Source organism: Vigna unguiculata, chromosome 6, assembly GCF_037176805.1.
Source record: "Vigna unguiculata cultivar grain cowpea cultivar isolate G323 ecotype 2 chromosome 6, ASM3717680v1, whole genome shotgun sequence".
Classification (NCBI taxonomy): domain Eukaryota; kingdom Viridiplantae; phylum Streptophyta; class Magnoliopsida; order Fabales; family Fabaceae; genus Vigna; species Vigna unguiculata.
The window spans coordinates 47,911,494-47,926,798 of NC_140797.1; the positions used below are offsets into that span (position 1 = coordinate 47,911,494).

Here is a 15,305-nt window from a genome sequence, read left to right on the forward strand (position 1 = left end):
TAGTTCGAGTCTATCCCTGTCTTTATCATCAATATATTTCAAATCGCATCCAATTCTTCACCCACATCAAATCAATAACAATTCAAATATTTTTGGTGTCATATGTGAATGATAGAATTTATACTTTATAAAACTTTAAAATCTATAAACACGTTTTGAAGATTGCAATCGAGGTTCTATATATACACTTTTTCATTTTTTTACTATAATTTTATTTTGTATCTGTTAAAAAGTAATGAGTTTATGGATTTTTATTCTTATATGATATGCTCCACTTTCTCATTTTTAGTCCATATATGACTTAGACATACATCAGAAATAAAAATACTTTCTAATATAATCGTGAATGTAGACATATACATTATACGCCATAACAAGTCAAATTTCCTGTGTCTATTTTTCTCGTATTTATTACTTTATTCCTACCCTTATTTGCAGCCAATATAACAAAAAACTTTCTCAACAAATGTTCTGGCCATTATTCCTCATGAAACATACTTTATATAGCAACAGGCTATGGTGTTCCTTCCGAATGAAACCTAATTCGTCGTGATCGACAAAGAATGGTAATAGAGTTTTGTTCTGAGTACTATACATTCTCTCATTAATCAATTAAGATACGTGTTAACATATCAGTAGCTGTTTGTTAGTGTGAAACCTCTTCATGCAGATAGTGACTTTAAACTCTTTAACATAATTTGTTTTCTTTCAAATATTCACGATTTGATCAAAAGAATAACAAGATTTGATCTTCGCTAAAAAGAAAGGCAAGATTTGATCTTCATTTTTTATTATCTATGTTTTATCCCCTGCTGTTATTATATTGCACTGTATAATCTCACAACTTCAACACTAATTTTTTCTTAAACTATGGGGACCCACTACTAATACTGTAATATAAGTAAGCAATTCCCAACAATTTTTGTGATTTTAAACCGAGAAAAAGTGTTAGCTTGTTTTAAAACTTCTATAAATAAATTCAAGTAAATTCTTTGAAATAATGTTAATTTGTTGTGGTAGTGTTTCCTTAATTGTGGTAGTATTACAGGAAAAATATTGCATAATTCATATTGTGAAACCTTTGGGGCCTTTGGAGCAAAGGTGAGACCTTTTTGGGCTTTTAGACAGAGTAATCGAACCCACAAAAACGAAAGCTACATAGATTGTACAACAAACAATCACATTTTACATTGTTTTATCTTTCTCATTGTAATAAGACCTGTTATACACTTTATTATATAAATAATAAACAGTTCTCTTTAATAATATCGAAAGTGGATTATGTGGTTGACAATGTTGTATCTAATTACTTTCCGTCAACCCAAAAATAAAAATTGACGAGCGTGCCGTTGCACATCTTTTCATTATCTAATGAGTTTTAGGAAAGAAATCTCATTGTGACCCTATTGATTAGAAATCGGAACTATTACTCATTAGAGTCACCAATAACATCATTTCTAGCCAAAGTGGAATGCTCCTTTTCACAATGTTTATCCAAATGCTAATGTTTTATACATGTAAAAAGTTTCATACAATATTTACCTTGTTAGAACAAATTATTGCTCTAATTAACATGAGAAAACACTAATGTTAATTCCACTAGTACTTTTAACAAATAATATCTCTCCCAAATTCTGGAACTTAGTGCCAAAGTTACCAACTCCACTGAAAATTCTACACGAATCAAGACATATGGTTCAAGAATTAGCTTGTTTGTGACTTGTTTGAGGCTCTTGATTGTAATAATCTAATCTGAATGGATATCCACCACAAATTCAACCACTTAATTAACGTTTAGTTTGTGTTTCCGAGGTTCATAAGTATAGATTAGTTAATCACTAAACAAAGGTTTAAGAAATTATTGACTTGTAATAAATTGTCGCGTACAACTTTATACATGATCATTTGCTTGTCACTCAAGAGTTGACTTTGCACACTTGCACTTAAAAAAACTGTTTATTAAAAGGTCAATATTGTGGCAACGGATAAAAGTTCAATATTTTGCAAGGTTGGTGACACACTCTCATTACTTCTGATCATCCTCGTCTGCCACAGAAAAAAGGATTACAAAGAGATGCATACATTGTACTTGGTTGTGGCATGTGCTATCTTCCATCTTTTTCTCTTTCCAAATACCTTTTGCCTTGCTGATACCAACATGAAATCAGGTTCTCAATGCTCAGAAGCTGATTATTCTGACAGTGATAGCACATTCCAGACCAATCTGAGGAGTTTGTTGGATTCCCTTGTATCTAACGTAGTGGAACACCATGGTTTTTACCAAAACGTTGTAGGAAAAAAGGCCAACAGGGTTTATGGTACAGTGTTATGCAGAGGGGACATATCTGCTACCAATTGTTCTGATTGCACCCTTAATTCGACCAGAGAAGCCACAAATGATTGTCCTATGAGGAATGATGTTACAATTTGGTTTAGATGGTGTTTCCTACGGTACTCAAATGAGAGCTTCTTTGGAGATATGCAACAGAGAGCTATGACAGTGACGAATGAAACCGACTTTGATGAGCCGTCAGTGGTCTCAGAAGGCCTTCCCTTCATGAGTAGAGTGGCGGCTGAGGCTGCAGACAAGTCATTCATGTTCCACACAGCAGTACTGAATACAAGTAAAAGTGGGAAGAGGTATGGCATGGCTCAATGCACCAGAGATATCAATAGGGAGGATTGCAGAAGGTGCTTGGATGCTCAGTTGCTCACTTTCAGAACTGTCATTGGAAACAAAAGAAGATGGGAAATTTATGGATCTAATTGCTTTATGTGGTACAATGACTATCAGTTTTATTCTAATGCCTCTACACTTCTGAGTGGTGAGTCCTTTGCCACTTCTTTACTTTTTTAGCCATTGAAATTAGAACAGAACTACTCAAGAATTTTGTTTTGTTCTTTCATAAGAATTGAAGTTTTACTTAGATGATCTATAATGCCATTTATGGATATGTTTTCTTAGGTAGATGAGTGATATGAAACTATAATTCTTGTTGGAGACAACACTAGAAACACCTGAAATATATCTCAGGTTTTGTGTTTGAAGTTGTTTCACTACTAAAACCGTTTATCCTACTGATTATCTTGCTTTGTGGTACAGCTGCTTGGAGGCCCTCTTCTTGCACATCATTAATGATTGGCTTGACTCTTGCTGTCTCGGCTGCCCTTTTGGTGTTTTTTTAAGTATCATGTGATCCTTATTTTACAAGTTCTTTTAGAATGTCAAGAATTTGCAACGGGTGATTATTTAATTCAATTTTCATTACTTCTTCTGTGGGATTTGGTTTTTTGAGAGATGATTTAGGACTGCAGATGCATATATGTGCTGCAAAACTTCTCTTATTCTGTATGCCTTCCTTATTATTATTATTTTATTTGTTTGTCTCTTTATTTGAGGGCTTTGTGATTAATATGGCGATCATTCATTTCCATTATCACAAACTCCCCCCTTTTTTTTTCGATTTACAGATTAGCTAATTTGCGTTCTTCGCATAACATGCAGCAAAATTTCTATCTGACAATATGAATTTGTAATATCATCACTACTCTTTTCTAAAATAGACAAGAACGCAATATAGTGATATAATCAAGTCTCTAAGAACTTTCATTATAAGAACCGTTTTCTAAGCCATGGTGCTGGATAGGAAATTAATAATGCACTCAGTTTTAGAGTAACAAATGATGCGTAGGCTCCATCAGTAATCTTCACCAACCCACCGTGTTTTTCCTTTTAGATAACTCCTATTTTTCATTACAGCTATTACATCAGCACCTTTGATTGTTGTAATACTGAGCTACTACTACAGTACTTCTTCTATTCACACTCATTCTATCTAGATCTCTTCAACTTCATTTGCTACCTCAACCAGCTTATGGTCAAAACTGTTCTATATCCACTCTTTCTAAGAGGCTGGTCACTGTTGATTTTCCACTGCCACTTTCTCCAACTAAACAATGTAACTACACCACATGTTCTCAAAGAAAGTTTATCTGTACAGCCCAAAAAGCTTAATTGAGGTCTAGTTGGGTAATTGAAACTGATGTTTTAAAGTTCAATAAACTGATGTTTATACCCTCATTGCTGCTGGAGTCAGTGGTAGGTGTAGTGTCAAGAATGTTAAATATTGAAGCTGCGGAATCTTTGGCTTTATTAGTGTCTGGGGCAAAGGCACTAGTCTTGTTAAACAAAAAAAACCTGCTCAAATTTGTGGTGAGAACTAGATCAAATGAAACAACATATAAAGAGGGAGCATAAGGTTTTGGTTGACCTATTTCACCTTGAAAACCTCTGGAAAAGTTGGTTTCCCATGTTGCACGAGAGCCGATCCAAGACAGAAAAAGGTAGCATTACTGCATTACAGAGCCAGAACAGAGAAACCAAATCCTGCACCACTCACAAGCCCCAACTGAACACCTTGTTTTTCCGGCTCTAGACATTTCTTCCTGTGCACGTCCAAATGTTAGGGAATGAATTTCTTGATGCACAACCTTTTCAAATGTTAGGGAATGAATTCTTTCTACTAATTTTGCCGCGGCAGCAATGCTAAAGAAGTAATTTTGCACAATCATGGCCACGACAGAGTAACTGAACTCAAACCCACGTGTAGAATGTCCAGAACCTAGAATCTTTGCACTGTTTTTCTGGAGGTTCAAAGAACATAGATATTGCTGAGGAGAACAAGAAGACAAACATAGGGAACACAAGACCTTGTATTATCGCAGCAATGTGACTATCAAATTACTTGACTTCTCTGCTTCAGAATTGTGTCTATCTTCTGCTTTCTTATCTCCTGGGTCGTTAGTTAATGATTGAATTGCCAAGTCAATACTTGGTCGTTAATTTCTAGGCTAATAACTGGGTCGACCTCTGTTCCAACTACCCGGTCTTAAACCGTCAATGTACTAGAATTTCGGTACAAAATGGAGGACAACGTTTTTTTTAAATAAAAAAAAAATAAAGGATCAGTCCACAAACCCAACCTCTAACGAGACAACATTTCTAATCCGTCGTCTAGTTATGACCAGCCAGTTTGTTCGGTCATGTTTTAGGTGGGTCAACGGCATCCGCACCAAAACAGGCCCAATTCACCGTTTTATCAAATTTGAATGAGATTGAAATCTTAATCGATTAACCAGTAACGTTAATTAGGTTATCACCCTCAATGTTATAAATATATTATGGCATGCATGTAAAAAATAACAAACAAATATTAATTTAATTGGCTTAGTGCTATATTTTTTGATTTCTTACTCGGTTTTAACAGCCAAAATATCTAAATTATCGCGATGACCGGTTCATAGTTTTGATTTTTCTTTACTTAATAAAATTACTGGATAAAGACTCGTACCAATTTTCTAGAACTTCAATTTGAATTTTCGCCATGCTGGCCCACTCAATGGCTACCCACTGCCAAAGTTGTTTTCTTTAAAATTAGTTATCTCTATCATCGAGGCTGCTTAATTAACATTTTATTAGCGGTTTTAATTTGTTTACTATTTCTATAGTAGTAGTAGACATGCTAAACTAGTTGTAACTTTAAAAATATAAAAGACTTATACAATTTACGTCAACAATAAAAAGTCATCTTAGTTTTCCGTCATCTCTCCTTTATGGATTTATTTGGGATCTTACGTATCTGATTATAAGAACTGAGACTACTCTGTATTAGAAAGTGTGTGTTGATTTCTTGATAAAAAGACAAATGACCTATTTAGTTTATAGCAAAGCTTTTATAAGTCTGGAACAATCTTTTCCACTGCAGTGTGAAGTTGCTTCTGTCAACTTTGGATGGGACTTAATTCATAACAAACTCGTCAATCTCATCATTTATGCGGACAAACAAAGAAACAAACATATGCAGAACTGCCATGGATACATTTATTTTATTCCGACAACGTGGTTTCGTAGCTTCACATGTTAGTTATCATCGACAGCATTATTAAAGGTCAATGGTAGTTGGAAGGCACTGATATCGAAAGGCCTCTGATCAATATAGTTCCCTGGTGGATCATAGTTGCAGCTGATGATGGTACTACGACCATCGTTGCAGCGCACTTTAGCACAGCCAAGGCGCACCGAGTTGCGCCACACCACCTGGGTGTAGTGTCTGCACTCTCCACCAACGCATTTGTTGGAGTTGTAATCATACTTTGGCTTCTCTCCCACCCACAAGTTCACAGCAGCTGTGGCAGTTAGGTCACCACTGCTCCACGCAAGGTTCTCCCCGTAAGGACCCCCAGAGTGTACCATGTTGCAGTTACCCTTCAGTTTGTTCACGTAGTTTTGTGCAAAAGAAGCCACTGTCGAGTCCCATTTCATTGGGCCTACCCCAACTTGGGAACGCGCAGTGTTGTGAGCGTTGAGGTAGTCTTGGGGTGAGTTTTGAGCATCACAAATTTGAGATAGTGATGATGTGGCTAAGAGAATGGCCACGAGAGGAAGCATTGGGATCATAGCCAAACACATGTTTGGTTTTTATCAATATATCACTACCTCATAATAAACCAGTATTTATACGATGTTTAGGGTTGGATAAACATGGTGGATGCAAATGGAATTAACTAACAGGGCTGCTATGTTAGATAAGAAGAAATATTTCTTTGTGGGACAGGGGCTGCTGCCTACCACTGCTGTCAACTTTCTTGCAGATAACTACGTGATTTGTGAAAAAGAAACTGACCATATATATATGTTTGCATTGACTAATGACTTTTCTAAGTCAAGTACAAGGATATATTTAGGAGAGGGCGTCCTTTCAAGCACGTACGTATTTTGTTATTATACATATTTTGTTCTTGTAAATACACAGAGAATTTTATTCAATTTTGCTGATACAGGTTATATGGTCAGCACAATCCATAGACAGTTTCAGATTTTCAGAATGAAAGCAGGGTTTGTAGCCCTCCCACATAGCTCTTATAGTTTGGTGCATGTCAACCATCCTTGGCCTTTGCTTTAAAGATGTCTTAACACAGTCACATGCAACTTCAAGAAGACCAAGAATTTTATCATCAAAACCCTTCCCCATTATAGAATCGTCAATGGCGTCATGAAAGTCAGCAGGACCAGTGAACAAGTTCTTACTGATATAGTTCATCAAATGCCCATTAATGCTGTCATAAGAATCAGTCGATGGACTTAGTCTTTTCCCCGTTAAAAGTTCAAAAAGGATTATTCCAAAATCATAGACATCCTTCTCAGCATCACCCCTCACTCCAACTCCATCAACCAAAAACAATTTCATCCTCACATGATCTTCAACCGTCTGGTTTACAAATTTTGCCTTGCCAAAATTGGAAATTTTTGGCTCAAAATTCTTGTCCAGCAAGACACACTCCGAATCTAAATTGAGGTGGACTATGTTGCACGTTTTGTGGAGCCAAGATAAACCTCTTGCAAGACCAAGTGCAATGTGAATCCTCTCAGGCCATTCCAATTTTATCGGTTGATGCCCCTCGTCAGATTGTAACCAATCACTGAGTCTTCCATTAGAAATGTACTTATACACCAAAACCCTTTCATGTTTCTGTATGCAGAATCCATGCAGTGGAACTATGTTTCTGTGTCTGTGTCTTCCCGGAATCATTATTTCAAGTAAGAATCTCCACCTGTACTTATCACCATCATACAGTCTCTTAACTGCAAGAAAACAGCTTTTGGATACCTTTGCCTTGTACATAATCCCTGTCTTTCCTATCCCCAACACGTTATCTGTGCAAAAGTAATCAGTTGCCTTGCATAATTCCATGAAGCTCATTCTAGTAATAAATCTCTCCAACAATATTGGTAGCTGTAGATGATGGAATGAAATTAATGTAACATGCATGACAGTTAAATTTTGAAGGTAAATATGTAATACATATATACTACTTGATATATATGAAAACTGCAACTAGAATTTCTTAATTAATAAGAAAAGTGGTGTGACACAACAGTTAAAAGAGAGAAAACCTCTTTGCTTCCTTGCTCTTGCAAGACAAGTGGTAGCAATTCAGCTTCATGTTCAGTGTTCTGCTTCTTGATTAAGGGATGAATAGCGTTACTCCTTCTCCTCTTTTTGAATTCTGTCCAAGTTGGATAATAGTACATGACAGATACTAGAACAGAAGTAGCTGAACAAGCAAAACCAACAATAAAACTATACCAGAACGATCTACCAAACAAGCTCTCATCACAGTTTCCTAGTATTCCCCCACAGAGTCCACTATTATTTGCATAGCTCAAACTCACATTAAGATTGCTCACAAAAACGGGCACTGACCCTTCCAACAAGTTGTTCGCAACACTAAAATTTCTCAGCCTGGGAAGCAACCCAAGATCTTGTGGGATTTGGCCTGTTAACTGGTTGCCATCAAGTAGAAGGGTAATTAAGCCTGACAAATTTGCAATACCCTTTGGAATTTCACCAGAGAAATAGTTATTTGAGAGATCAAGTGTGGTCAGATATGGCAGCTTGGCTGATATATCGTTTGGGATATATCCAGAAAGCTCGTTGTGTGAGAGGATCAGAGTCTGCAACCATGTGAAATCTTCAACGCAACCAGGAAACTGGCCCTTCAGCCCCATGTTAAATAGCCAGAGACTGATTACTCTATCTTCCACATAGTTGCTGCTGCATTCAACACCGCTGAATCTGCATATGCCACCCTCAGTGTTGCTCTCGAAATCCCAGCTAGATAAAAGATTAGAAGTGTCCATGTTCTTGATTGTTTGCAAGCAATAGATGTCACTTTCAGCACCAAAACTCCCCATAAAGAGACAGAATAATGACCCAAATAAAACAAGAGGATAATAATTTCTTGAGGTAGGCTTCATTTTTGTAGACATATAAGAGTACAACAGAACTAGTAAAATGGACAAATTGAAGCATGGTTCATATTTAAGTGTTCACTTTCTGCCGAAGTTTGCCTCCATTGAAATCACAAAGATCAAAGAGTTAAATGATGACGTGCATGCCAAAAACATGGGAATAGAATAGTTTATGTCTATTGTATTTTCCTAGTAAAGTGTTTATCATCAGAACGAAGACTTTCCAAACGCCTTGACTGCGTCAGAATTTCAGTTTTGCGTTACAGAAATAAACTCATTCATGCATTGAAATTTCCCAGAAGTATATTTGATTTTTCTCATAAAAACTTTGACTCTATAACATTAATTAATTATACTGCTATATTTGTACATTCTAAGTTAAAAATGTATAATTAGAGCCAGATTTCTCATATGAAAATTATAGATGTCACTGTTTCTCTTATCCTTTTATTTTGTTTTTCTAAGTGGTTTTACTAATCCGGGGATTGTATGACCAAGTAAGGCTAACCAATCAAATGAGCTTTGTACAACTCACTCCTATATAATATAGTAGACAAAAATATTTTAATATTTAATTTTTATTCTTTGTTCTCACAGTATATTTAAAAGCATTTATATTTTGACACATATTCATATTTTAATCATGTATTTTTATTTTTTTTCCACGTTTTCAATTCCAAACATAAACGTTAAGTAATTAATTTTACACGTCTGTTCATAAACGAAATCTTTTCCACGAGTTTAAGAAACTAAATTAAAATACGAAAGATGAAACAAAATCAAAACCACTTAGGAACGAAAATATAATTAATCTTAATTTCTATTAGTGTATAAAAAATATTTTATTGGAATTTTCAGAAATAAAAGATTTAAAATATTTATAGACTTGAACACTTGTTTTTTATAAATTTTTAAAAATAGATTTTAATTTAATTACCTTTGTTTATAAAAATAATAAATATTTTAATTTTTATGAAAGTTTATTTAATATCGTAATTTAAAATATGTATAGTTATAATTTATTTTTAATTTTAGAAAAAAAATATTCTATTTAATATTTAATATTTGATAATATCAAATTTTTTATCATAAATTTTATTTTTTATAAAAAAAAATTAATATTGAAAAAATAAAGATAATTCTATTTTAATTAATATTAATTAATAGTAAAAGAGAGGTGTTTGATGAATAAGGTCTGAGGTGATGAGTGGCCTTTATAGGGATTTTAACATGGAAATTTTGTTATTAGAAAGTGTAGTTTGTGGACTAGAACCGTAGAATTTTAAAAATCATAACATTGTGTGTGGATGACTTAAGACTAGATAGCTTGTTTGACGTCATGTAGATGACGTCTATGTATTCTATAATAATAATAATAATAATAATAATAATAATAATAATAATAATAATAATATAATATTATTATTATTATTATATTCAAATTTAAATAAAAATTCACAAAAATAAGTAAAAGACATTTCTCAATTATAATGGAACCACATATCGTTCACAAGTTATTTTTATCTTTCTTTTAAAAACAGCTGGCAAGCAAAAAGCTATGCGTCTACGAGATGGTAAAAAGGATAATAGTATTTTAATTTTTTTTATCTGTTTTTAATTCATCATTTTAATTATTTTTAAATTATCACAATAAATAGTTGAAATGATAAATTAAAAATAATTAAAATATCTTTACTATCTAAAAAAATTAAATTATAAAGAGACGATTAACCTTCATTTCTCTCTTCTTCTTCTTTTACCTTTATTTCTTCTCATCACATGTTGTATTTATCATTTTTTTTTTCATTTATCTCTCTCCTCTTTCGAAAATGATGTGGATGTTTGAAATTTCCCCTTTATAATAATATTATGCGTATGAACATTTTCATCTCAAAATTTTTTTCCCAAATCATTTCAAGAATTACATTTTTTTTATATGAAAACAATATTTTCAAACTTTAATAGTTTTTAAGAAATAGTTTATTTTTATTTTTTCAGCTAGTACTTTTTTAACCCAATGTTTATATTTTGAAAAATATAGCTAAGAACAATTATTATGTAGAACATGTTCATAAATTGTCATATTTTTTTTGGTATGTCTCGCATTTAGATTTTTAAAATAATTCTATTTATTAGGATTTCCATTCATTTTCTTTTATAATTATTATTGTTAAATTAAAAATAATATTTTTTAAATTTAAGTTTCTAAGAGATAGTTTATTGTTATTTTTTCAACTATTACTTTTTTAACCAAATGTTTATATTTTAAAAAGTATATCTAAGACTAATTATTACATTATACTAAAAATAAATTACTTACTTTCATTAGTTTAATTAAATAAATCAAATTAGACTTTTTAAGAAACCAGCCACCTTTTTATTAAATGAGACGACTTCATTTTCATTCATTGATGAATTTTTCACTTTTCACATCCCAACCAAACAAGTGTTAGTTTCTTAAGTCCTATGTTAATCACACAAAATATATATATATATATATATATATATATATATATATATATATATATATATATATATATAATAATAATAATAATAATAATAATAATAATAAAGCGAGTGATTTTGATTTGATCCTTGCACTGTTATTTTTTATTTTTTATTTTACAGATGTCGCTTTATGGCTTCTTAAAAATGGCCTGGTGGTTTTTCTATGCTTGCCCAACTGAAGGAAAAATGCAGTACCCGATAATGTTCAAATGTAAGAAAATAAAATAAAAAGATATATAGAAGCACACCCTCATTATTATAACACTTTTTTATTATTATTATTTCAATACAAGTTACTCCATGAATTTAATAATAAGGTGGACGCGAACACCTTAAATTCATGCACGATGGATGCAGTAGTACTTGCATGTTATAGTGATTTATTCGAAAGTGGTAGCTTTTATCTTAGAGAAGTAAATGCTTAGTAGGGTCTTTGACCTTGATAGTTGCCAGGGGGATCATAGTTGCAACCGATGAAAGTGCCTCCATTGTTGCATCTTACTTTCGCACATCCAACGCGCACAGAGTTTTTCCAAACAACCTGAGTGTAGTGTCTGCACTCTCCACCAACACAAGTGTTGGAACCGTAGTCATACTTTGGTTTCTCATCCACCCACAATTTCACTGCATCTTTCCCACTTAGGTCACCACTGCTTCCTGCAAGATTTTCCCCATATTTCCCATCACCACCAGAGTGGATCAGATTGCAGTCACCTCTGCGTTGGTTTGCGTAGTTTTGTGCGAAAGCAGCAACTGTGTTGTCCCAAACAATGTTCGGAACACCAACCTGCGACCTTGCGGCGTTGTGTTCGTTCAAGTAGTCAGCTTCTGAGTCTTGACCGTAGGCTACATCACCCACGCTCACAAACCCTAACACACACAACATCAGAAATGAGATCTTGCACAACTCCATTTTGTTTGATGAATCAGCTTGGAGCTCTTGCGAGGTATTTATAGGGTTTTAACATGGAATTTTTTGGATAGGAAGGTTCAGTAAGCAAGCATATGTGGTAGAATTTTCAAAATGGAAATGCGTGGATGACCAAGAAACTAAATTACTTGCTGCTGAGGTTGTGGTCTATGTTTTTTTTTTAATCACACAATAAAAAATATATTAATCGGAAACATTTGAGTTGTTCTAACAAAAATATAGGCTCAAAAACACTAATATTTAACACAAAGAAGCTGAGGATAGAAATGTAAAGAAGCTGATTTCGTATACAAAGGTTTCGGCCTAACTATTATTAATGGATTACACTACGGACACTCTGCTTAACACCATTTTTTATTGAAAATAATAAGTTCAACAGAGAAATAAGTTGAATAGAATTATCTTTAACATCGTTGTGGAATTACATAAACATGTTTTTTATATCTATCAGTCTTTCACTACATGTGTATCAGTTGAACGGGAAAATCACAAATTTTAATTAAAGAAAAGTTAATAAAGGATGGTGGATATATATGATGGTAGATGATAAATATACACTAAATTGTTATAAATAAGTATTATTAAAACTTTCATTTTACACTAAATAAAATAATAAATAGTTTAAATTTTACAATAAGATCATACAGGTTTACAAGATATCAAATTTATTCTTATAAAATAAATTATGTTTGCAAATTTTTTTGTGAAAATATTAAAATAATACACAAACTTGAAGCTATCCACAATTTGGAATTACTTAACTAAATTTAATTATATACTAAGTTCTCTATTTTAATATATATATATATATATATATATATATATATATATATATATATATATATATATATATATATATATATAATATGAAAAAAAAAATCGTTATCAAGACAATGGATGGATGGAAAAATATCCACTGTAGTATAATTTTCTCGATATATATGAAAAAAAAATCGTTATCAAGACAATGGATGGAAAAATATCCACTCTAGTCTAATTTTCTCGAGATATATAGATATATACTAAAAATACAAATTTCATTACAATAATAACATTAAATAAACATTATATATCATATTTAAAATTTTAAACTTGTTAAAAAATGAATTTTAATACAACTCAATCTTACAATAGTTTGTATAAGATAAGGTTTGCAATTTGTCTTATGTATAGTAGATGTAAATCTTTAACAAAACTCTTTATAGTTTAATATGGTGAGTATTAAGACAAATACATTTACAAATTTATGTAGAAATACAAAAAATACACTTGTTTTTATTTCTGTAAAGATAAAGTGTTGTGAAAGAATATTTTGAAAACTATCATGTAGGTGAACTTATTAGAAAGGAGTAAAAGCCAAGAAGATCAAGATTAAACATCAAACAAAACATTATTGGTAAACTTAAATGAAATGCTAATAAGAACTCTTTGTAACAAGGTCTGACTATTCTAAAATGTTCTATAAATCTAAAAGTTTGAACAAATATGTAGAGAACATGAAGATTGAAGACTACTCTTTTGAATCATTACATGTATGAACTTTTTAAATATGGGATGATTTACTAATTATAATCGAGAATCATAATGGTATTAAACTGTTCATTTGTAGTGTAAATCGTAATCGAACATCATAGTGATATTAAAATACATTGCTCATGTCAATGTAATATGGTACTCATTATATATGATAAAAAACAAATTTATGTATAATAAAAATATATTTATTTATTAAATATTTAATATTATATATGAATCAGTTCATGCTGGTAAAAAATAAAATAAAATGCATTACCCGTATACACACGAAAAATAATATTTTAGTGTCTGAAAGACTGAAATAGTATTACAGTATCGTTGTTCTGCAAAACTTAACACGTATAATAGCGTGGTGATGTGTGCTTGTTTTTTGAGTATGACACGTTCTCAATTGAAATTAGGTTCGGATTAAGTCAACAATGTTTAATTAGCTTTAGTGGTGTTGAGTCTATATACTACTTCCACAACGTTCATTAAACGTGTGTTAGGACGATAGCTTTGTATTTTGTAGGTGTAGTTTTTCTATTACCTTTTGTTGTAGCTATGTAACTAAAATTTTAATCAATATTTCTTTACTCTGGTACATATTTTTTGCAAGACATAAATTTGACCGAGTCAGCAAAACTTTTAATAATTAATTAACTGTATTACAAATTTATTTTAAGAAAAATGTGATTTTTTCCCTTAATAAAAACAAAAAAGATTATCTAAATTTTTAAGTTTTTGTGGTCTATACGTACCTATTTTGTATTATTAGATGAGTCATGAGTCGACATTTTTAGTCTAAATAAAATTGGAATATTAGTTTATTTCACATTATAAGATTAGGAAAAGTAAAATAACCATAAAAATGAATGAGTTTTCTCTACATTTGTCATTGTTTCCACTATGTATGGGATTTGAATGTGATTGGATGACATAATGTGGACTATGATGTGCGGTGGTCACCATGACCATGGCCATACAATAATGATAATACCGCCGTGTAAAAGAAGGCAGATGGAAACAAAAGTTGGAAGATTTCTAAGATGCATCCCTTCTGGTTGGTAATTGGTGCATGCATGTGCCAAACCCTAGTTAGCTACAAAATAATAATATTATTATTTTTTATGGAAAAGTCTTTGGAATTTTTATAGAAAATTACTACAAGCAATTGTAGCAACGAAAAAACATGCAAAGACGACCTGTGATTCATTAAACACGACCAACTTGTTACATAAAACTTAGACTGAATTTTCTTCTCTTGAAAGGAAATTTTTGGCTTTAATTTTGTCACTCAGCTTCAATCAAGGCGGATCAAATGTTTTGATGATGAATTTAACAGGAAAGAAAAGTTAATCCGTGCAACACCATTCTTCTGCCTTTTTTTTCCCTTGGTCAATGGATATGCACCACAAATAAATTTCCTCATATTTTCTAATACAAGAAGAGGATATCAAATAATTATTATTAGAATTTTAATCGTGTACATGAATGGAATAACTTTTTGTATTTGATCATATATACAAATTAGTATAA

At 32.0% G+C, this 15,305-nt stretch overlaps 4 protein-coding genes across 4 annotated transcripts; 1 reads left to right on the forward strand and 3 right to left on the reverse strand.

Moving 5' to 3' along the window:
- Positions 1–1,987: 1,987 nt before the first annotated feature.
- On the forward strand, positions 1,988–3,748 carry LOC114189099 (antimicrobial ginkbilobin-2-like protein). The gene is made up of 2 exons (XM_028077808.2): positions 1,988–2,825; positions 3,104–3,748. The coding sequence occupies exons 1-2, from the start codon at positions 2,075–2,077 to the stop codon at positions 3,184–3,186; spliced, it is 834 nt and encodes a 277-aa protein (XP_027933609.2). The 5' UTR covers positions 1,988–2,074; the 3' UTR covers positions 3,187–3,748.
- A 2,050-nt stretch (positions 3,749–5,798) lies between these two features.
- LOC114189032 (pathogenesis-related protein 1-like) lies at positions 5,799–6,650 on the reverse strand. The gene has a single exon (XM_028077730.2). The coding sequence runs from the start codon at positions 6,467–6,469 to the stop codon at positions 5,921–5,923; it is 549 nt and encodes a 182-aa protein (XP_027933531.2). The 5' UTR covers positions 6,470–6,650; the 3' UTR covers positions 5,799–5,920.
- On the reverse strand, positions 5,799–8,845 carry LOC114189031 (probably inactive leucine-rich repeat receptor-like protein kinase At5g48380). Its single transcript, XM_028077729.2, has 2 exons — positions 7,955–8,845; positions 5,799–7,793 (listed from the first exon to the last, which is right to left on the reverse strand). Exons 1-2 carry the CDS (start codon positions 8,828–8,830, stop codon positions 6,819–6,821), a joined length of 1,851 nt encoding a protein of 616 aa, XP_027933530.2. The 5' UTR covers positions 8,831–8,845; the 3' UTR covers positions 5,799–6,818.
- Positions 8,846–11,573: 2,728 nt separating this feature from the next.
- On the reverse strand, positions 11,574–12,255 carry LOC114189033 (pathogenesis-related protein 1-like). The gene has a single exon (XM_028077731.2). The coding sequence runs from the start codon at positions 12,231–12,233 to the stop codon at positions 11,742–11,744; it is 492 nt and encodes a 163-aa protein (XP_027933532.1). The 5' UTR covers positions 12,234–12,255; the 3' UTR covers positions 11,574–11,741.
- Between the last annotated feature and the right edge of the window lie 3,050 nt (positions 12,256–15,305).